At 36.8% G+C, this 23318-nt stretch overlaps 1 protein-coding gene across 4 annotated transcripts in view; it reads left to right on the top strand.

Moving 5' to 3' along the window:
• CSNK1G3 (casein kinase 1 gamma 3) overlaps nt 1–23318 on the top strand; it is a 70236-nt gene that overhangs the window by 5165 nt on the left and 41753 nt on the right. For 3 of the 4 annotated variants that reach the window (XM_063181206.1, XM_063181205.1, XM_063181202.1), the window contains exons 2-4: nt 8758–8815; nt 10974–11389; nt 15150–15190. In XM_063181206.1, coding sequence (XP_063037276.1) covers nt 11212–11389; nt 15150–15190 — 219 coding nt within the window. In that variant the 5' untranslated portion in view covers nt 8758–8815; nt 10974–11211. Of the gene's footprint in view, nt 1–8757; nt 8816–10973; nt 11390–11481; nt 11601–15149; nt 15191–23318 lie in introns of those variants that run through there. The other variant, XM_063181207.1, reaches the window with a different exon arrangement.

Genomic DNA, 23318 nt, shown 5'->3' with positions numbered 1-23318 from the left:
TGGGAGACATGTTTCTCTTCTAACCTCAACCACTCGTATTTTCTTAGTTGCACCTTACAAATGCTTTCTTCTGGAAACAGAGAAGTTCAGTCTAGAATGTATTTTACTTTCTGTGGAAGATCACTTCAGTTGGCACGCATTCATTTCTTGCAATGTTCTGTCAGCAGGTTGCTCAGTATATCAAGTTGTTAAGGTTTCTGTGTAACATTTGCTGATAGTAGGCTGAGGCATCTTTAAATCTGGAGGCATCGTTAAATCTAAATAAAAAATTATGAAACTTGAGTTTATGGTTAACAGTAAAGAGGGAGGGCAGAATTTTTCCAAGAGACAAGATGAAGACAGAATAACTAAATTTGCTTGTAAGCTTTTGTCAGATGGAGAGAAAAATGTCTTTACAGAAATGATCTTTGTCTTTGCTTTTAATTTTTGCAACAGTATTTTCACTATTGTTTGTTTTTATGTGAAACATTGTGAGACCTTTAAGTAAATACCATTGATTGTACTTTGAATTTTTTAAAATTTTCATTAAGATTAAGTGTGTTTTTTAAGTAAATTAGTTATTTTTGATCTGCGGCTCTCTCATCTGCTGCCTGTAGAAATGTGGAATTTTTAGGGTAGTTTTAACCAAACTTAGGCTGTTATGCCTGTGAAGATAAGTTCCTATAAGCTTCATAAAAAACAGTTTAGATAGTAGATATTTATTAACCATTACCATGGTGAAGGAAGGATTTTATATGTTTTGTGTGGTAGTAGCTTGAGAGCTGTTCAGCTTGCAACTTGTAGTACAAGGCAAGCAACAGAACATCTCCACTGAGAAGGGAACATTTTAATGTGGGAAGAAAGGAGAGGTTTTGTGAAGAAGGAGAGCTGAAGATGTGTCAGAGGGTGGCCTGCAAATGCGGTGGATATGTGGAAGATAACCAGAAAGGTGAAGTAACTACACTGGGGCTGTGTGGGTGTTGAACGCTGATCCGTAGGCAGCTAAGTTTAGCTAACATTGATGCTTTTGAGGAATGATTCTATTTTAAGCTTCCTAAGTAGCGCAGCAAGCATTTAACTACACACAAGTGCCCACATCAACATACTGGCATTTTCTTATGTTAATGCTTGAGAATTTTGTTTTGATTTAAAAACAGTGTACTTAAGTAACTGCCTTCAGACCTTGACAATACTGATGTCAACAGCACCAAGTTGTTTTGTTCTTAGAACTTTTAATCTACATCAGATGATTTCATATTTAGTGTCATTTGAATTTGTGTAGAACACTGGTAGATTTGGTTTTTCCTCTGAGTTCCATAGGAAGGCATTGGTTTAAATATGTCTTGTATTGCATCACTCATGATGAATCCAAGATCTTAACTGTGGCTAGTGTTTCATCTTAATTTTTGTCACTGTGCATCTTATGTGTTCAATATGAAGGTTTCAAGCATGATTCCATTTGGTGTGGTGTCTGCGACTTTATCTATACCATTTTTTTCCATATTAAACTTATAACAGAAGAAAAAAGCATTATAGCCTTTTGAAGACTATAGAACTGTAGTTTCAATTTGATAGAGACATTTTAGGTATACATTGCAGTGAAAGTCATGCAAGTGAGAGGAGAGTTGCAAGTGTGTGTAGTAGTGAAATACTTGGAACTGCTGTAGAAGGTACCTGTCTGGTTTATGGAGACAATTAAGACAGCAGAATCTGATTGCCAGGTAGTTTGTTATTGTTAGAAATCCTTGACAGATTCATAGCTGCAAAACTTAGTCTGGAGACATTTTCCTGTACTGTGAGTTATCCCTTTCTTCATATATGGAGTTATTAAACTTGAGCTTGACTCCTGTCTTAAGTTCTTGAAGTAGAATTCGACCATGTAATGAAAGTTAAGTGACAGAATTGTCAGAGAACTAAAAATACTTTTAATTTTGAAAACAGATCTTCACAATCACTGTGGAATGCTAGAGCACATTATGTATTTTAGCCTATCCAAAATCTAACCTGAAGACAGAATTAGTGTCTTTTGGACGCTCAGAAATGTTTTTTTTCCATGTAGCACTGGAGTGTTTCACAGTGCTACTTAATTTTGTCTTCAGATATAGTTACGGTGTTAGATTAAATGCAATACTCTTTTTTTTTTTTTTTAACTTCTAGATGTGTTAACTTCACAGTTTCTCTGGCCTAGCCTTAGGCTAAGCTGAACCTTTCTGTTGTTCTGCTGTAATACTTGCATGCTGTGGTACAATTATTCGTGTAGAAAATTGACACCTCTATTATGTGGTATTAGCTAGCTCAGCATTAGCTGTCTGCCAGCTGAGGACAATGTAGCCCATTTAAGTCTATATGGTTGTGGTGGTGGAAATGTGAACAAACAAATGATTGAAACATTGCTTAACCATCATTTCTGTCCTTTCTGTGCTCTTTTTAGTAAATCAGCTTTAATAGTGTCATTAGATTTTAAAAATTATTTCTTGTGTTATGGCTCTCCTTTCTGAAAACTGACTTTCAGCTTTTACTCTGAAATGGTGATTATAGGAAGGTGCAAGGATGCCTGAGCAGAAGTTTAACCAAGTAACTGCATGCACTTGCATGGAATCTTTAAGGGAAGTTGGTAGGATTTTGTAGTGAAAGTCTATGATGAAGTGTAATTCATAGATTAGGGCCAAACTTGCCTTCTAGATCAATGAGAAAATAAAAACATTTGTGCAGTAACCAGAGATAGCCATCTCAGCTGATGTTTGTTTAGGGTTAACAGAGATTAAGAGATTGCTTGGAGAGCTTAATTGCTACATAATTAGTCCAGGCTGTCATTTGTGGAAAAATTGTGTTGACTTAGGATGACCCCCAGTGCTGTACATGTCTTCTGATGTGACAGCATTTTGGCCAGAGCTGGCAGCTGGTGGTGCAGAAGGATACATTATTGTTAATTAGGTAGTAGTGACAAAACTAAATGTAGAGAACAGATACTGAATTTTGGATATTGGCAGCCCTCCAATGTGTTCATGTGACTTTAAACCTTGGTACAAGAAAAGTTACACTAGTTTAACTAGAATAGACTTCTTAAACAAGCTTCAATAAGGATGAGGGAGGTTTTTGGTTAGTTCTTGTGCAGGCAAGTGGTTGATTAAATGTTAGTAAAACTGTTTCTCTGTTAGATTTTGTGTGTTCAAGGAGGATTGTATGTGGCCATATGTGGTTTGTTGGTGTACTTTCCCTAGGGAAATGTGTATATATGTGAAAATTAAAACTCTTATTCTAGAATCTCGAATTAATTATTTTTGTTGAAAATCGTGTGTGGCGGTTTATATGGTAGGAGAAAAATCTATTTTTTTATTTAATATATATATACCACTGGAGATGAAAACAAGACTTCAGAAGGCTTGGTTTTGTAAATACTTTCATAAGAAAGATACTTGGATTTACCTTGACTCTTTCAATTTGGCTGCTTCTTTCAGTGCATCTCATTAGTATGTATTTGAAAGTTGAGACTGTATGTATATAGACTTACATTGTTACCTAAACCCTTGTTTTATGAGGAAATCATACATATCTGTAAGAGTAAGCAAATACCTATTTTAAAACAATTGTATTTTTTAGGAATGCTGAGAGTCTCGTTTGTACACCAAAATGAATAAATTCTGTTCTTGCTTTTGCAAAACTTAGCAGAGTCTAGAATTTTGTTGGTATTACAGAAGGCAGACGTGGCGAAAGACTGAATGCTGCGAGAACAGTACTGTTGTCTGAGTTTCAGAAAGTGAAAATAAGAATCTGTGGAAAACTGAGACTTTTAAGTAAGAAAGAAATGGTAGTGTAGAAGGTACTTGAGATACAAACATCGTATTGTTGGAAGTTCTGGTAATGCAAACAAAATTTATGCACACTTGTGATCTGTTGCTTTGCAGTGATGAAGAGCATGAATCAAAACAAGTGTTTTGAGGCCATCCACACTGAGAAATAAACTGCACAGTTGAGCTCCTGCATGATCTATTATAAAAAGATTTCATTTGCCTTTGAAATAAGGTTATTATATTTGCCTTCTTAAATAAACACCAATGTCTTCTGAAGTGTGAAAAATTTTACGTGATCAAGTAGCAATTGCTTTGTGTGTTTTCCTTCTTTGCTGATGAAACTCTAGGAAGGATTTCGAACTTACTAGTGTAATATGTACTTTTTCTCTGTGAAGGAAATGTAGCAAATGTGGATTCTGTAGTTAAGTATTTGGAAAGGCAAACTGGCAGAGAAATGATGTTTCTGTGGTTTTTGATGGCTTGAAAGTTGATCCTGCTGAAATAAGATCTTATTTAGCTGCATTGTCACTTGTATGTTTCTTATTTTATTATGTGGAGACAGCAGTCTTCCCATGTAAAGCTGAAAAATACCATCCTTATATCTTGGATTAGTTCACATCTACTACAAAATACAGATTTTTTTTTTTTGGGGGGGGGGGGGAGGAAGAAGATGTTGTTTAGAGAATTTACATATTGTTTTTACAGTGCTTGCAAGGTAATTTTTAAACTAATTGAAGTTAGAATAAGTACCTAAGGAATGGGAGAATAAAATAGTCTTTGATGAAACAACTAACTTCTGAAAATATGAGGAGCAGATAATACCAAGCTGTATTTTGTTTTTATGTGAAAAAATTTAAAAAAAACTGTAAAATCAGATGCCATTTGTCTTAGAATTCCCCAAGTGTATGAAGTAGATTATATTGTTTAGAGCAAAATGTGTTATTGATGAATAAGTTTTTATTGTGGTCAGGTCATATATGAAGAACACCATCTACGACTTCCAAAATGATTCAGTGATGAGCAATTTTGATACAGGTTACTGATAACTGGAGAGATAAATTGTGTCAGGAGAAATTTGTTTGGAAATGTTCTTTGTTTTTCAAAGCTGATATCATGAGTATGTACCATCTGTGGAAGTTTTACGTATTGAATATTTCAGCACACTAATTTTGTCTTTAGTTTTGAGTGAAGTGCTAATGATTTTGCATATTGTTTCTGCTTTGGAAATCTGAAAAATGATGAAGTAATAATTTGGTTACATTTAATTGAGTCATGCATGAATCATTAAACAACTTTTTTAGTTTTTACTTGAAAAATATTACACAAAAAATAACGCTATAGACCTATTTATTTGTAATATAAATTATTGGAATAGCAGCTCAACTTTTGGTCTTGTTAAAGTCATGTGCAAGCCTATATTGCTCTTGTTGAACTAAAGTGAAAATAATGAAATCCACTCTTCTCTCATTACATGGTTATTTTTCATTTTAAATAAAACAGTGGATCTAACTAAATCATAGGTAATCTTAGAGATATTTTCCAATTCAAATTCTGTTTGAAAACTTTTTCACAGTTAGAAACTGCTAAACTTTCAAGGGATCTTCAATTATGAGCCTATTTGCTGTGGATTTGGAATTTTGTAGATTTCCACTGTTGCATAGAGACGTGTATATAAAAATGAATGAAAATAATGCAGTAATAACTAATCTAGAAAGAACAGCTTAATTTTTCCATGATGCATACAAAAATAGCAGAAACAGTTGATTAGATTTTCAAGTTTTGTATTATGATTTCCCTGTGAAATTCTTGCTTGGTTTCAGATTTGTAGTATGAATTTCAGATTTTCTGCTCTTAAATATTTCTAAAAGAGTTTTGTTGGATGGAATGTTGTGTTATTTTTTCTGCAGTACAGATGTATTTGTAACATGGAAATGATCTTTGGAAAGTGAACGTGACTGTTCTTCATCTCAGTTGAAGATTGTAGTAGGTGAAGTATTCAATAAAAATAACATATAGTTCGAGAAAGTATCTTGGAAATTTGTGGCAGAGGCACTAGAAACTTTCTCTTCACTCTTCTAGAAGATGTGAGAAGAAGCTGTGTTGCTAAATTACTGTAACTGCCAAAAATCATGAGCCCTTGGGGTTAGAAGTGTGTGAACAGATACTTGAGAGGTGAGAAACTGCAGAAGTATGAAAATGCCAGAAGGCTGAGTGAATTTTAAATGCCTCGTGCTGAAACCAGGACTGTTACTTTACAGTCTTTCATAAAAGAATAAAATATCCCATGTTAGAATGGGCCCAGAAACATCATTGAAGTCCAACTCCTGGTCCTGCGCAGGAACCCCCAGAGTCACCCCATGTGCCTGAGAGCATTGCCCAAACAGTTCTTGAGCTCTGTCAGGCTGGTGCTGTGCCCACTTTCCTGGGGAGCTGTTCCAGTGCCCAACACCCTCTGGGTGAAGAGCTTTTCCTAATATCCAACCTAAATCTCCCCTGACACAACTTCATGCCATTCCCTCAGGTTCTGTCACTGGCTACAGCATCTCTGTAGTTCTTCCCTTCATCAGGCCTTCCTTCCACTGGGCATACAGCTCACTTTTTTCCTTATTTCTGAGAAAAGATTCCTGCTCAGTCAAGCTGGCCTTCTCCCTCTTCTGCTTGACTTACGACATTTTGAAACTTCCTGTTCCTGTGCCCCTGGGACGTGGCACCTAAAAAATGACCAGATCTGATGGACCCCAGCACCCTCAAAACCATTTCCTCAGGCCATCTTACTGATTCTTTTAAACGCTTGAAGTCAGCTCTTGTCACGCCCAGGACTGAAATTTTGCTGTCACTTTTTCTCCTGATAATGGTGATTTTAAACTCAATTGCTTTGTGGTCACTGTGGCCAAGGTTTCACTGTGGCCAAGTCTTGACTTTGTTCATGCAATCTTCCCCAACACATCAAGGAGGGCACCTTTTGTAGCTGGCTCCATTAGTAGCTGGCTCAATTAGTATTGTAAGACGTCCCAGATTTCGGACTGTTCTGGACCTATTTGTGCAGCTGTGTGACAAGGGCAGCTGTTTTGAAGGTGTCCCTTAGTTCCTCAGAGTAATTTTCTGGAATCATTGTCCTGGACAGGTGGCCTATAGTAGACTCCTACAATGACATCCACATTATTTTTTTGTCCCTTAATCCTTACTCAGAGACTTGTCAGCCTGGGATCACTGGCTTGGCCGTATTCCAGCCCTTCCAGCTCACCTGCCCTGCCTGTCCCTCCTGGAGAGCTTGTGACCATCCAACCTGGCACTCTAATCAAGGGGTTCATCTCACCAGGTTTCACTTATTCCAGTGATGATCCTCATGCTGTGTGTGTTGGTGTGGAAACATTTTGGATGTGGTCCGTTGTAGCTGACACCTCCTGGACCAGTTTAAGGATCTCACTAGCACTCAGTTCCTTGAGTTTTGGCATACCATCCCATTGCTTATCACTGTCAAACCTGTTTATGTCCTTTTGCTTCTTCCAATGTAATTTAAAGCTCTATCAAATTTTTATTTTCCTCTGTAGCTCTTTTGCTGCTATATGCTTTTCTTAAAAGTAGAGCAAAATGTTAGTATACTGATACTAGCAGTGATGTATGATCTTGTAATTACAATGAAGGGTACTGCTCATGTTACCCGAGGGAGCAGTTATGGTTGCATGTTTCGTTTAAGTTTGTCATTCTTGGGCAGTGCAATGTCCTATTTAGCTTCTTGAACGTTCTCTTAGTTACTTTGTTTAGGAGTAAATCTGGAACATGAAAAAGGAATGAGGTAGATAGTAAGTTGGATTTTTTTAAAGGTGACTTGCGCACTTGTGTATGAACATTGTCATGACAACACTTTGGAACATGTAAGCTTGCATATAATTACAGTGGTGTTCCTGCTGTTGCTGCAGGAACAGGCATTTGAGAAATGTATGAATAAAGAAGATGCTTAAATGAGCTGTTCTTTTATTCTGCCTTATGTAGTGTCCTAGAGAGTCATTGTTGCTACAGAATAGAGGTCTTATGTGGCATATACTCTTCAGTAGTGTTAATTGGGACATTTTCAAAAGAGTTTTAGAGAGATGTGTAGATTTATAGCTCTAATCTAGCGATACTTCTGGAAGTGTTAGGTGTGTGAGTTGTGAGTCAATTGGAACCCTGTTGTCATTTTTCTTTATTGTGCCTCTCCTTACTTTTCATGCAGTCTCTCTACAGGGCTTCGAAAAGTCTATCAGATTACACAAAAAAACCCCGAAATCTCTGCTAGCTGTTGTTAGTTGTGCATGTCAGTTACTCTGAAGTTACTTGCTTTCTTCCAGTCTTGTTTTATTTTTTGTCTTCAGTCAATATAGATTTGAGATTTAATTTATAATTGAAATCTAATTACTTTTTCTTCTATGTAATACCATTTTCACTTTTTTATAGCTTCTTTTGCCTTTCTCTTCACACTTGAACGTAGTAATTTCATTCCTTTGATATTGCTTTGCCAACTTGGCTTTGATGGTGTTTGCCATTGTCCTGATATTTAGTCCTGTATCTTTTTGAACTAAGAACAATTATTTAAATCCTAGCAATATTCCTTAATGTTGGGCTGAAGTTTATGGTTTAAGTGTGCTCATTTATGTAGGCAGAAATGAAAAAAAAGAAAATTAAACAGAAAATCAAGCTGTGAGATGAGGATAGCATGTTTTTCACAGATTGCCTATAGCTATCATACAGCAAGAAAGTGATTTTGCAAATAATTTACAATGCTTACACTGTATGTGTTCCTTTTGTGCTTCAGATGATGCACACCTTTGAATGATGTCTGTCTTCTGAGCCTTAAAAATGATGTTGAGTCTTTGAGGCAAATCTGCTGCATCTTCCTTAATAGTCAAAAAATCCTGTACTTTGATTCTGTATCAGAATTTTTTACATGATAAGTAATTGCAAATACTGTATAAATATATCTCATTGCCTTTTGGTGCTTTTCCTCTAGAATGTGAGCATTATGGTGAAGAGAAGATACAGCCATCAACATTATAACACTGTCATAGGTAAGTACAATAGAAATAAATACAACCATGAAAAAGTTTTTTATTTTTAAGGTAAATATATCATAAAATATTGCACAGGAACTTCAAAATGGAGAAAGTCATAAACACTGTCCTTGTTTTGAGTTAGTTGCAGATTATTTTATTAGGAAAATGTAAGAGAACACCTGTGTCCTGGAGAAACTGTGACAAGGAATACTTCCATGTCTTCCTTTAGATATGTAGTGGGGCAAAAATGTGAGGGACTTGTGCTGGTTATTTAGCAAATGTCTTAAAAAAAGGTACTAATTTCAGTTTATATAAGAAAGCTTGCCTGTAATGTAAGTGGAGTATCTGTTAGTTCAACAGGAGGAAAGGGGAGAACATAAGTTACTGTGTAATAGATTTGTCTATATAATAGACTCATTTCTGGAAATCAAAATTGATGTTGTTCGTCATGTATTTGGTACACTAAAAATTCTAGGGTTGTTTATTGTTAGTTCTTCCTGAAAAAGCCAGTAAAATATGGAATTGTTCTTTTCTTTGGTACCTAAAACATCTAGTTGTATTATTTTGCATCAAACATGCTGACCTGCATTCTAAGAACTGAATGGTGACTTTGAAGTTCTACTTCAACACAATGTCTAGCTTCCTTATTTCTTCCTTTCCTTCTGCTATGCCTTTGTAGCATAGTGGATGAGGGAAAATTACCTATTGCTTCCCATCGAGTCAGTTCCTTTGAGATCTGTGGTTTAGAAGGTGACTTTAGTGTATCTGAAAGCCTGCAAGATTATGTAGGATGTCCCCTTTTCTCTTAAACGCTTCTGTCTGTATCATAAAAAACCACAAGTTTCATTACTCACTGCTGAAGTCCTTTTTCCTGGCATTAAGCAAGTCATCTTGGATTGTAATCTGCATTTTGAGTTTTTTGTTTGTTCTCAGAACAAGCCTTTCATTCCCCCTTTCACGGTATTGTGGTCATATTTCTTTGCCAAACAAATTACCGTGTACTTCCTTGTTCGGGTAATATGCTAGTCAGCTGTTGATTAATGATTTTTAAATGTCATATAGTTATAACCATGCTATAACTATGTATGATTTAGCAGATGCAACTATTCAGGTGACTGTTCATATTATTTGGTGTATTTTTCTCTACTACCTCTTTGATTTTTTGAAATTTTGTGGTAAGCTGTGATATGAGTAGTAATTTTACTTTGTGAGAAATTGGTTTTACAAAATAAAAGTGTCTTCAGCTCAAAGTATTAAAAATAAGCTCCTGGTTACTGCCTTTAAAATAGGCTGTAGCACATGAAGTACATTTTTCCAGAGGATATTCTCCATTACTTCAGTGTATTCCCAACATTGAAACAAATGTAGGAAAAGAATTTTGCACAGACATTTAACTCATTGTGGAATTTTGCTGGTGTAGAAACTTCTGAATTACAGAGTTTTATGCCACTGTCATCAAATAGAAAACAATATCCATTGTTCTTATAGCTGAGATTTAAAAACAAAAGCCTTCTTGTGATTCTTTATTACAGTAGTAAGATAGCGTTGTTTTTGCTGAAATCCATGTGGGAATTCGTGTCTAGGCAATGATGCTAAACAAGGGAGAAGGGGAGCAGGGAAACAGATTTATGACAGAAGTATAGAAGGGGAGAATAAGTAAATATAGTTTAGTTTCAGATTCTGGGAGTTACTGAAAACTCGAGTGTCCTTGCCATGAGTTTATAATTTGAGCATTTCAGAAATTACTGTTCAGAAAATACAATATATTTCTATAACTTCAATAACTGTGCAGCTTGAGCATTTGCTTAAAACAGCAGATACTATTTGGGGGAAATAGATAAAATGCTTTTATTTGAACTGGCATAAGGTGAAGTGAGTGTGTCCAAGCATCAATTTTAAGTGTGTTTATTCAGGAAAAAGTTTTATAGGGTGTTTTTGTTGCTTTTTAAAAAATAACTATTGCTTGAAGTGTTGAAATTTTAGTATACTTGAGTGACTACAATAACACTTGCTGTTACATATTAGAAATAGAATTAACCCTTAAGTAGTGCTTTTCATAGATCTGTAAAGTAAATATAATTAGTTAAAGCTTAATTGTGTGTCTAGTTGAAGGGAAAGGTAATTTTGTACAAGAATCTTACTGTGTTGAATAACTTCGTTTTTCTTTTAACAGAATTCCTCTAAAGACTAGGAAATATCGCTGGTGTTGTGCATTCTGGAAATAAGTTTTACTACAAATACCACCAAGGCTTTGCAAACAGAATGAACATGCTGCTGTTGACTGCTTACCCACAGTAACCAGCCGGGCATTTCACTCATGATGTTTTCATTCTCACCTTGTCCAATTGGAATTTGCTTATACTGATTTTTAAAAAGAGGAATAAATCAAAGTGGAGTACCGTAAACTTGACATGGAAAATAAAAAGAAAGACAAAGACAAACCAGATGAAAGAATGGCACGGCCTAGTGGGAGATCAGGCCATAATCCACGTGGAAGTGGTTCTTCAAATTCTGGAGTGTTAATGGTTGGCCCTAACTTCAGAGTTGGTAAAAAAATTGGATGTGGTAATTTTGGAGAACTACGGTTAGGTAAGATCCTTGTTTATTTATTTCAGTTTACATTGTTCAAGGCCATTTTTATGCAGTCTAGGCAAGAAAATTTCTCTATGAATACCGTGCAGCTCTTCAAACTGCCTTAAAGCTTCAGATGTGCAAGGCATATTCAGCCCATCTTTTGTGGTTTTACATCAGCCGGTGCAAGCTTGATGACATGAAGAATCTGTATAGCAGGATACTTCCTGTGAGTAAAATGTTTTCTAGCTATGTGCAGTGCTCTCCTTAATTCAGTCACTTTTCTCTTCCAAGATGTGGAAGTTATATGATGCTTATTGTAGCAGTCTTTTCTGACTTCCTGAAGCGCTTTATTGAGGTATATTTAGGGCTGAATGTATGAGACACATCCCCATCTTGTAGGTCTGAGCAATCTCTTGGAGATGCTGTAACCAGGTACTGCAGACTTTTTAATACTGGTGAGCAAGGAATTTCTTGGTTCCTTTTTTAATGTAGTGATGTTAGACATTTGAGCTGCTGTTAAACAGGACAGTGAGAATCTGTAGAGAAAATTGGGGATAATTCAGTCACTCTACTTCTCTTCTGAACAGATCGCTGAAAATCAGATGGTGGAGAAGGCAGACTGAAAAGGACTGTAGAGTTTTGCAGAATTTAATCAGCAAAGCTGGAAATGCTAGCATTTATTAATAGACACGATGGGTGTGTTCTTTTGGAAGACTCCGTGTTTAGATTTGGGAACTTGTTTTTCCAAGATGGACAGCATGATTAGCTAGGGTTTTCAAGATATGTAAGTTCAACTATGTTTTAATAAATACAGTTTGACACTTAATGGCAAGAATTTACTCTAGTATTGTTAGCAGGCTTGAGTTAAAGTGCTTCATGCATTAAATAGAGGTGGGTTTCACAGTGAGGTATTTGAGAGGATGGTGGCCTATATAGATGGTGTTTCTGTTGATCAGTGCCTGTGGTAGAAGTAATACTCATTGCCCTTCAGACAATATTTGTGATACAGTGTTTGCGTAATATAATATGTTTTTAATTTAGTGTGTTCTGGGGGCTGTCAGGAAGCTTGGCAAATTAATACTGTAGAGGAATTTAAGAAAATATTGCTGCAGTTCTGACTTAGGACACTGAATTTTGCAGTCTCATTAATAGGTACTCTTGTTACTACTATTAATAGTTACACAAAATTGATACATTTTGACATTTACAGTGTTGCAAACATGACTTTGCAGTCCACAAATCAAGCTGAAAAATTGCTCTTCCTCACTTGCTAAACTTTTGCATACTGCCTTCAAATCTTAATTTTTGTTTCAAACCTCTCAGAAGGTTCAAACCAGCAAGATTAATTCTACATAAAGGCAACGGCAAACTAGTAAAGGTAATTTTTTGTCCGTCTGTTTTTTTGGTCACAAAGTACAGAGCTGATTAAGGATTAATATCTGATTAACTTACTTGCAGCTGTTACAGTGAAACAATGTATTTTATTTTAAATACAATGTTAAATTAGTTAAGACAGTTTGATAGTACTGAAATAAAGTAGAGCAAGTAAGTAAAAGGAATTGGAGGCAGATTATGGGTCATTGTACTGTCCTGCAACCGTCACCAGGATGAGCGCAGCCTTTCTGATTTTAATATCTGTGGGTTTTGCTTATATTCTAGATATTTCAAATCCCTATTTTTTGGGTTTTGTGAGGAAGATGTTTTAAATATAAGTTACTGAAAGCAAGAGTTAATATTGCTATTATAGATTCTGATTTAATTTTTTTATTTTTTCATTTGCTTTGCTACTTGCAAAGCACTCTTTCTACATAGGTGTACACAAGTGCTTAGTTTTTTATATGCACGTCTACAAATGGAATATATTTTGAGCATATGTCCTGAGGTTAAGAGCTGAGGAACTTAAAGGAGGATTGGAGTAGTAGAGTGATGAATTGGTGCGCAGAAGATAAAAATTCAGTCATAGGTTGGGAACTGTTGTTCTTCCTTCTAAGAAGAAATTGGAGGTCATGCTTCAGTAGTGGCTTGTGGATCAAATGGGAAATTGGCTTTCTGTAGCAAATTACTGTTTGTGATCTTCAACCATTAGCTTGCAGAGGACTAAATTGGTTTGGATATTGAGCTGTTAATTTTAAGACTCTCTGTTATAGTTAAATTAAACTGATACAGTTAAAATAAGCTGATAAGGTAGTAAGGAGAGAACTTGTTGCTGTTTCAAGAGACACATTACTCAATACTTGTTGTGTGTTTATGGACAGATAAGAAGTGGTGTTTTACATGTGTCTGCTGTATTTTAAAGAGAGGATTGTCCTGACTGACCACCTGAAACTGTGTCCCTGCTGATGCTACTTCAGAATGAGCATGTCATTGCAACTTTTGGAACTCAGTATCCAGTTACTTAACTGTAATTGGGTTTCTTACTTGCTCAGAGTAGGTGATGTACATAGCTAAGAGATGGAATGAGCAGGGCTACTGCTTCTTATAGATTCTAATACCGTGCAGAGATGCAGAAACAGCTGCAAAGTACCCTTGTTAGCAAAAATGTAACTGATATGGTCATCCAGTAAGAAATAGTTAGGATGCCTGGATATCCGCTGTAGTCCCTACATAGGGGACTGTGACCCCCTTTATAGCCTACTGATCATATTTATTATGTGTTTGTTGTTGTGAAGCCCTCAGGTTATTTGTTTTGGGTGTTTTTTTTTTTTGTGACGTTTGATCCACCAAGAGATGTAAGCTTTTAATGCATCTTGTTTCAGCTTTACAGATGTACTCTATTTTTTAAAAGACTCATTAGCACTTCATAGTATTTGACTATTGGTGTGACTCACTTGGTCAAAGCATGGTCGTGGTTTCAGTCCCTCTGTGGGGCATTTTCTTAAGAGTTGGACTCAGTGGTCCTTGTGGGTCCCTTCCAAATTAGAATATTCTGTGATTCTGTGTAACTTTCTTCACAGGGAACTTTTTAGACTTGGTCCTCATCTTTTCCCCATATGATTTCTTTAACAAAACTGAAATGAACATAGGAAATTCAGACTTGAGTAATACTACAGATAAAAAAGGAGAATTATCATTAAGAATAATATACACTAACTGCATTTGAAAATTGTAAAGAAATAACAAGTGTTGGAAGTGATGACTTAATCTATCCTTTATCTGCTGTTTTTTAATTTTACACTTATAAAGCTTGTGTAACATTTTAGTCATTGCATACAGTTTGAAGTGAAGCTTATTGGAAAGATCTTACCCAGTTGTAGAATCCCTTTTAAAGCAGCAGATGCATTTCCTAAATGGTGTAACGCCATTTAGGAAATGGTCAGGAATGTTGTTATCCTAAGTTTTAGCTTAGTAAAATACATAATTGAGGAGAAAAACAGTCCTCAATTAATTAACTAGTTAATTCTAGTTTTAATTAGTGGCTGATGTTTCAAAACTGCATAGTAATTAAAAATAAAGTGAAAATAGTTTTCAGCAATAATTATGAAAATAGCACATTCTGGTTATTGTGATTTACCAATTTTCAAGCTTTTTTAGTACAAAAAAAATCACAAACTTGGTGCAATATCTGCAACTCTGTGAAATTTCCACCTCTTACAGTATTCAAGGAAAAACCTTTTTAAATTAAGGCATTGGATTAATAAACCCACATTTCCTAAGTCACTGCCAGAACACTAGCACCTTAGATGAAAGATAGTTTGAAGATTTTCTTGATATTTAAATGGCATTTATGTGAACAGAAAAGCCAGTGTCTCACATTTGTTTTTATTCTTTTTTCAAGGAAAAAATTTGTACACAAATGACTATGTGGCAATTAAGCTGGTAAGTTAATATTTTTTTAAAGGTTTTGGGATGAGAAACAAATCAGATTCTTCTTTTCAGATGTTAATGGGTTGATTTTTTTTAATTGAAGCCTTTAATAGTTTTGTATGATTTCATTGAATTAGATAAAAGCAGTTAGTGATAGATGTAATTGTGTAGTTTGGCCATATCGAGTAAAAGTAGTTTTTAATTGCTGCCACTGTTTTCAAGGCTAAATCTGTGTTTGCAAAATCAGTGATGGTTTAATGCTGCTTCAAGGATGTGCTCTGTGGCAGTTATCTTAGTAGCTTCCTTTGTTGTCCAACCAGTCGAGGAGCAACAAGTTTACTGTGAATCTTAACATCAGGTGACTATAGAGAAACTCCAGAAATTCTTGAGGCTGCATGTGTTTCAGTGTCCACACTCCTGCCCCCCAGTATTTTCATCTTGAACTGCTGGTATTTACACGTCACTTTGTTAGACATGTTTTATTTGCAATGCTGTGTAATATGGTTTGCTTCTTTTGCAAACATGATACTTTTGGCTATTGTGTTAATATGTCATTGTTTAGCTTTTTCTCAATCATTGGAGCTCCTTTGGTAACACCATATTTTGCTTCTGGATTTTTTTTAACTTCTTAGTAAATGACTGTGTTCATAACTGAAGTATTTCATTATGAAATTAACTTGGTTACCTCTTATCGTTGAAGGATTTTTAGGACTCCGGTTGGTTTCTTGTTGCTGCAGTAGCAAAGAACTTTTTATGTAGCATAGTATGGTTTCGTAAAGTAAAAGGTAAACCGTGGGGGCCAAAATGCATGGCTTTAGATAAGAAATCTGAAAAGCATTACAAACATAATAAACTCCTGAAAAATACTGGTATTACTCTTCTTGCTTTGGGAAATACTTTGGGAGTAGTATAAGTTTTTAAAACATGCAAATTATGGCTTGAGAGAGCAACATTGGATACAGTTTTGAGGGTTATTATGTGTTAAATCAGATTTACACTCATTTTGTTTCAACATATCTTGAACTTACTCTATATGTCTGGTGAAAGCTGAAAATAGTCTGAGAATTCTTCTGCTTAAAGGCTGTCTACTCCAAAGCACATTTAGAAATACATTGCAAGGTAGTGGGGTTTTTTTAAGCACTAATTACTTGATAAGGTAGAGCAAGACAACTTTTTTATCTGATTGGTTTTGATAAAAGGTTTTCTCTGACATATACAGCTTAGTAAGCTTGGCTGCCATTTCAACCCTTTTCAGCTGTCACAGGTGATACTTGTTGTTGGCAACATTTACTTTTTTGATTTCCAAATATCTCAGTGTTACAGCTGCTTGTTTCCAGATGAGTAAAAAGGTTGGAGTAACTTTATTGAGTAACTTAGTTTGAAGTCACTTAAGAACCAATACAGTTAATAGTATATGTAATGTACTACTAGTGCTGAAAGAACTCTTGAGTATGTAGTGGACTTTTCAATTTTTCCTCTTACATTTCCTGTTCTTCTCCTATTTGAGACAGTGCCAGGACTTTTTTCTAACAGTTATAGATACAGTGGCAGATAATCCTTTTCCTTTTTAAATGTAAGCTTTTGTTTACTCTGGCGCTTGTACTTCTGTGCTTTCAGAGCAGTCATTTTCCTATGCTTAACCCTTGTTTTGTTATTGTAAATGAGGCACTCTTAACTTCCTCTCTGTTTTGCACCTGTTGTAGTTCAAGTTTAGCCTTCCTGAATGGGCTAACATGAATTAAGTTTATGTTGCAGTCTAAGCAGTTACTCTTGGCAGGTGTGGTTGTTGTAATCTCTGCTGCAGTATCCTAAAATTGTATTTGCATTCCTCATGGTAGCATTCCAGTTCTGACCTAGTGTTGTGTTAGGTGCAGCAGGACATCTCCTATGCCAGATGTTTTGTATATCAATGGTAAGCATATATTCTAGTGCAGAAGGACTGTGTGAGTTTCTCTCAAGTGCAGTGAACAGCTCTGTTTATACAGCAGCTTCCAGGAGTGCTGTATTGATAACATAAGTGTATTGTACAAGTGCTCTTTTGACTCAAACTTTTAAATGGTTTTGAATTAATATTTCCCTTGTGGACAAAATTATACAAGCATTTTCTTGTTATGGTGCTTAGGGCAGCTTCAGGACTTGTGTAAAAAGTAGCTTAAACAGTTTTTCTATGTGAGGTCTGAGGGTTGTACAGCTATATGCATTTTAAAGCGTAATGTTTATACGTAAATGCATATTTAATTTGGTAGAACAGCTGCAGTTCCAGAATCTTCCTCTTCATCTGTCTTAATTCATTATTGCTTGTTCTGGTTGGGCACATACTTCAGTTTGAAAGGTCAGAATAGACTTTTTAAAGTACTATAATGAAACTCTTGAGATCTAGGCTTTCAGTGCTGTGTAGTGGTCTTAGTATGTTCCTGCTCATCTTCTAGTATACAGACTGATTTCATGTGATCAGGTGGTTCTTTAGCAATAGCTGTTTGGTGTGTAAAAGCTCTACCTTTCCTACTCACCTCTTCTTATTGTTAGATTTACTATTTTTATTACATGACCCTGTACTTGTCTTAAACCTCCTATTCACTCTTCAGCTTTTTCTTCTCCTTCATTATTTTTCCTTTTCCCTTTGACATATTTCTCTGCTGCTCAAACTTACCTCCTCTGAAGATGCTTAACCACTACCAAAAAACTAGCTAAAGGAATTTCTGCTTGAGCATGTCATGACCCATCAGGAGGGGCCATGGTGTTCATTATACATGCTCATCAGGATTCAACAAAGACACTGGACATGCTTTAGGGAGCTCTTGTGCTTTTTTGTGTGACCACCTTGTGTCCAGCAACCAGCTCACTATTTATACTTAAAAGGTGTTGGCTAACAAGCCCTTACATTTGAAGGGCTGTGATTTTTACGGTACACTTCAATAAACTCTCAACTCCCTCAACACACTACTTAAAGGTGCTGGCTCATAAACCGCAGCATTTCTGCAACTCCCCACTCCCACAATAAACTTCAGTGCAGAGTATGGAATAGAAAATGATATAGCTGTGCTTTGCCCAGACAGAGTGAGGGAGAAGAGAAATAAAAGCAGAAAAGGAAGAGAGCAAAAGAATATCATCAGTCCTTAGATCCTGCCTTGGTCTCACTTGTGTGGCTGGTCCAGAGCTGGGAATTGTGACACAGTGAAATAGAAAGAAGAGAAAAAGAGAGCAGGGGAGCCCAGTCTGCTTCCTTCCATCAATAACCTGGTGCAGCCTTTTATGTGAATGTGATTTTTTGTGCTCTTTTGTTCTGGAGTGCATAGCCAGCCCTTGGAGGTCTCCTCCAGGGAATGAGTGCAGGCTGAGGAAGTGAGCACAAATCTCCATCCAGGTGGAGCAGGGAGTTGGCTCAGCACTGTGCTGCCTCATCTCAGCAAGACCCTGTCTTCCAATCACAGCTTTCCTGCCAAAACAGTCACAATGTTTGAGACAAAACATGCTTATGCAAGATCCTCCACACCACCCAGTGTCTCAAACATTCCTTACTATAGGTTGGGCATACAGCTCATCTTTGACTATGGTGATCTCTATACATTGGACGCAGGGCTAGGAGAGGGAGGAAGCAGGAGACAGTATGCAGTTAATCAAAGTTGCAAAAAAGTTGCAAAACATTATGCTCATCATTAAAACCAGAAATCCTACCACTATTACAGTTCCTATTTGTGTCAAACACTTTCCCCATCCCATGATTTAAAACCAAAAGAAATCTGGTGTCCAGGGCTTGATTCATTGCACCAGTTCTTTGGTTGCAGTGTTTGGAATTGTTCAGCAATCTGGTCAGCAGCTTCCTTCATCTTTGCTCAGGCCTCTTCAGTTAAAGTTGTAGCATTGTGGATGGTGACAGAGTACTCCTCTTTGGTGAGGCTGAGCATCCCATGTTATGTTTGTTCAATAATGGGTACATGCATCCATCTCCAAGGGATTGTCAAATTGAACATTGATAGGACACAGGGAAGAAATTCAGACACCTCATTTCCATCCAGCATGGTATTCTATTGTTAGGAATAAGATTTTTCATCTGAATTCCTCCAAGCCAACCCCAAAGGGGCTCTCTATTTATTTCATCATTCTTCAATTATAATTGTCAATAAGATTTAGGATAATTATTTGTGGCTCTGTGGCAAGCTAATTCTTGCCGTCAGGTACTAACCTGAAAAATGTAGAGGATGTTGGTCCTATTACAATTTTAGCAAGTACAAGTATGTCTATTCAAAGTTCTAATACCAAGTATGAACCATATTTCAGGGGTGTTCTTCAGGGCAAGTGTTACAAGTACTATGCATCACAGCAGACAAACTTAGAGGCAACAGAAAGAGTCCTAATTTCTTCCTGAGTGAAGTAGGGCATGGCAAGGCAAAACCCTTGGCTGTGAGGCCTCCATATTCTTACAAATTCTTGTATTAGCTTCCAAGTTGAGTTGGAGTTTTATTACAGTAGTTCTTGTTTAAGATAAAAGGACACATTGCTGAAACATCTTGGGTACAGTGCTAGGTACAGATTATAAAACAACAGCAATATGCAGTCAAAATGCTTGATGTTAACATCACTCATTGCTTTGTCATAGTTCTTGTAGGAAAGGAGAATGGGAAAATGCCTTGTTCTAAACCAATGGTTGAAAAGAGGATACTGTCAACTGGTGTGAGCACAGTATTCTTTATCATGGGCATTGAGAGTTATCCATAACTAACTGCTGAAAGGCTTCTGAAGTCACTACTCCAATAGTGAAAAAATCTGTTAAAGCTAATTGTGCTAAGCTTAAGTTTAATTGCTGAATTTAATTTGTTTTATGTCCTTCCTTTTGTGAAAGATAGAATTGATTCTGTTTCCCGTGGCCCATTCCTGTACCACTGGAGCAGTAAAGTGGTTGCCATTGTCTCACTGGGTGGAATTGAGCTTGAGTAAATACCTGAACCACTGGTTTAAAACTCTGTGCTTTTGCCTGTGCCTAAACTAAAAACTTCCACTTGGATTAGTCTGAACCTCCATATTTGAGGTGGGAGTATATACAGCTTCTTACTTCTCCTCATTTAAGTTACCCTGCTTTGATATTTTGGTTCTGGTATATGACACTATTTTGTAGCAGTTTGCTGATCCTGTCCATCATCTCTGGTTTCAGTTTTAATTAGTGGTGCAGAATCCAGATTCTACATCCTGCAATTCCTCATGAAAGATTCTCTCATACGCATGGAGCTGAAGCTATGCTGGAAGCCTGCTAATATAACCATGTTTGACAGCAAACAGCCCTTCTGCCTTCAGCCTCTTCTCCTGATTGCTCTCAGCAGCAAGCAGCTCCCTCTCCTGAGGCCTGCTCTCCTTCTCCGGGAAACCTAAACCGCTTGACCAGTAGGCTGCCCACTGCATGAGAGACCAGGACTCCTAAGGACCGTTTATCTGTATGCAAACCTCAGATTCTCAGTATCCCTTGGCCTCCTCTTCTGCAGCTTTTTCTGCTCTACAGCAACTGCTGCCTACACTTCTGTCTTTCCTATAGCCTCTTCTCTGGCTTCAGCCTCTTCCACAGCTGCCTTTGTTGCCATGCCCAACACTCCTGTGGTTCTCTCCTCCTCATCCTTATCCCTCACTACTTTTGAATCCTTCACCTGGGTGCGTCACTCTCTGTTTATAAAAATCAAATAGCTGAGTCTTGCCTCTTCATTTCACATACTTTTCCTTATCTGAGCACTTGTGTAAGTCCTTGTACTCCCAAGGCCAACTTATCATCCCTACTGTGGTACCCAGCACATCTCTCAGTATTTTCTCCTGCTTTGTAGCCTTGCAGAGCTCGAGGTGTAGTAAGTCTCTTTCTATGTTCAGCAAGGATTCCAATTTTGTTCTTTCATTTTTCTCTCTATCCAGACATCTCTGGAAGTGGTCAGCCAGTGGATGTTTTTTTAAGAGCTCAGCCAGGACTTTCAAATGCTTTTGCAAATGTTTTGCAGCCAAATTTTGCTGTCTAAATATTTTAGTAAAAAAAAGTCTGTCTCATCTTGCTCTCTGTGTGAACACTTTTGTAAAGAAGTCAACCAAATTATATAGAAATGTGTCTCTATTTTTGCTATCTAGACATTTTAGTAAGCAGTCATTAATCTTTTTATCTCTTTGTGTTTCCATCAGCATGACACACAGTACTCCACATATGAAGATGGGCGTAGGTCATACTTTCCCAAAAAGGAAAGGGGTCAATGCTTGGAATTCCCTGAGCTGTCATGTCCTGCTCCTCCCTGTTTCTGATCCGTCCCGTACCCCAGTCAGAGATGGAGATATCTGAACCCATCCCAGCTAAAAATAGCTCAAGAGCTGTTCAGTCCCTCTCAGCCTCACAAGAGTCATGTCTGTCATGCCAATTTATTGTTACAAGCCATTGGTAGGAGTGTGATGTTTGTTGTAAATTCTTATAAGTCTAAACGAAGCCACTAGACCACATGCTGGGGAGCTCTTGTGCTTTATTGTACAGTTGTTATAACTCTGGAACCCCCACTATTAGAATCCAAAGGTGCTGGCTAACAACCGAGGCAAAGCAAGGGATGAGAGAAATTAAGGTGGAAAAGAGAGAGGAAGAATGAAGAAGTTCACCGTCTGTAGATTCGTGCAGTCAGTCCTGCTGCGTGGATGGTCCAGAGCTGGGATAGCAAAATAAAGAAAGGGAAAGATATGGAAAAAGTCATAACGGGGGCCCACGTGCTTCCTTTTGCATTTAACCTGGTGCAGCCTCTTATGTAAACAAGACTTTTCGTGCTGTTTTGTTTGCACATTCACAGGCAACATTTTGAGCCTTTCTCTGGGAGGTCAGTTAGGAGGGAGTGAGCAGGAAGCTGGCTCAGAACACTGCTTCTCTATCTCCATGGACCCTTTGTTTCACTCACACTTTTCTTGTCATAACAGCCAGAATATTTGAGACAAAACGTGCTTATGCTTAGTCCTCCATGGAACTGCTTCTGGAAATACATCAGTTTTTCCTTGGATGAAAGATAGGAAGTTACAGAGTAGTCATCACTGTCTTTTAACTGTAATCTTTAATTCACCGACTCACTAGTCTACTCTTAAGATTTTAATTGATAAAATTCAAATCTATTATAAACGAGGGTTGTGTGTGGAAAGAAAGTTGCACTTTGTTTCAAGGTTGTAATGTTTTTTCTCTCTGTTTTTTGTTTTTAAGGAATAACTGTGGTCTAGAGACACACCTTTTTAGAATCCCTCTAAGATATAGTAAACACAAATATTTGTAGTAAATGCAAATCTAGTGCAAGTCTATTTAATAGACTGATCTTTTCCTGTAACAAGAGCCTACCTCTTAAGGAATTTTTTTTCCTGAAAATGGCCTTTGTTTGCCATTGCTTATGAATGTGTAAAGCAGATGCAGAATGTAAACTGAGACGAGTTCTCACTGAATTACTAAAACCATGAAAAGTAGGTAATAGCTGAATGTTTATATTGGTCTTTGGCTCTTTCAAGACTTCTTGAACATTTTTAACCTTATAGTTCAAGTAAACTGCTTTTTCAAAGCCCCTTTAACAGAAAGTAACTTGAAAATTGAATAGTATTTTATTCCATGTATTTAGGACAAAAATAATTGTAGAAAGAGTTCATAATGAACTTGAAACAGATTTCACATTTTGATAGCCCAGTTAGTTTTGCTTAGTAATTAATTTGCTGAATGATAAACACTTGCTTATTTTAGGTAATTCTTGCTCGCTTTTCACATCTTTGCAAAAAATACAGTGTTCAGTTATGCTGGTTGCTCTGGAGTGCAAAAAAGATACCGTAAATTCTATTTGTTTTTTGCAGAAACTGTTAAATTAGTTCTTCTTTACTTTCAGGCATCCAACTTTATCATCCTGGCAAGATCAAATGCATAAATATACACTGTCAGGGAGTTCAGCAGCATTGGGAAACAACTAAGTCTTGGAGGGAGATGGGTTGAGGAAGAAGGCTGAATTTCTTATTCGTGCACATTGGGTCATAGTTTTTATGCCCTGAATGTGATACTAAGAGACAACACAGGTTTATAAACTTGTAGCTTTAATATGATGATGTGAGGAAAAAGATGAGCACTTTGCCCAAACTTCTCCTGAAAATTGGTGTTCAGCAGTATCAGTTAATGCTGATA

Source organism: Melospiza melodia, chromosome Z (genome assembly GCF_035770615.1).
Source record: "Melospiza melodia melodia isolate bMelMel2 chromosome Z, bMelMel2.pri, whole genome shotgun sequence".
In the NCBI taxonomy this organism is placed as follows: Eukaryota; Metazoa; Chordata; class Aves; order Passeriformes; family Passerellidae; genus Melospiza; species Melospiza melodia.
This window is presented reverse-complemented; position numbering and strand designations above follow the sequence as displayed.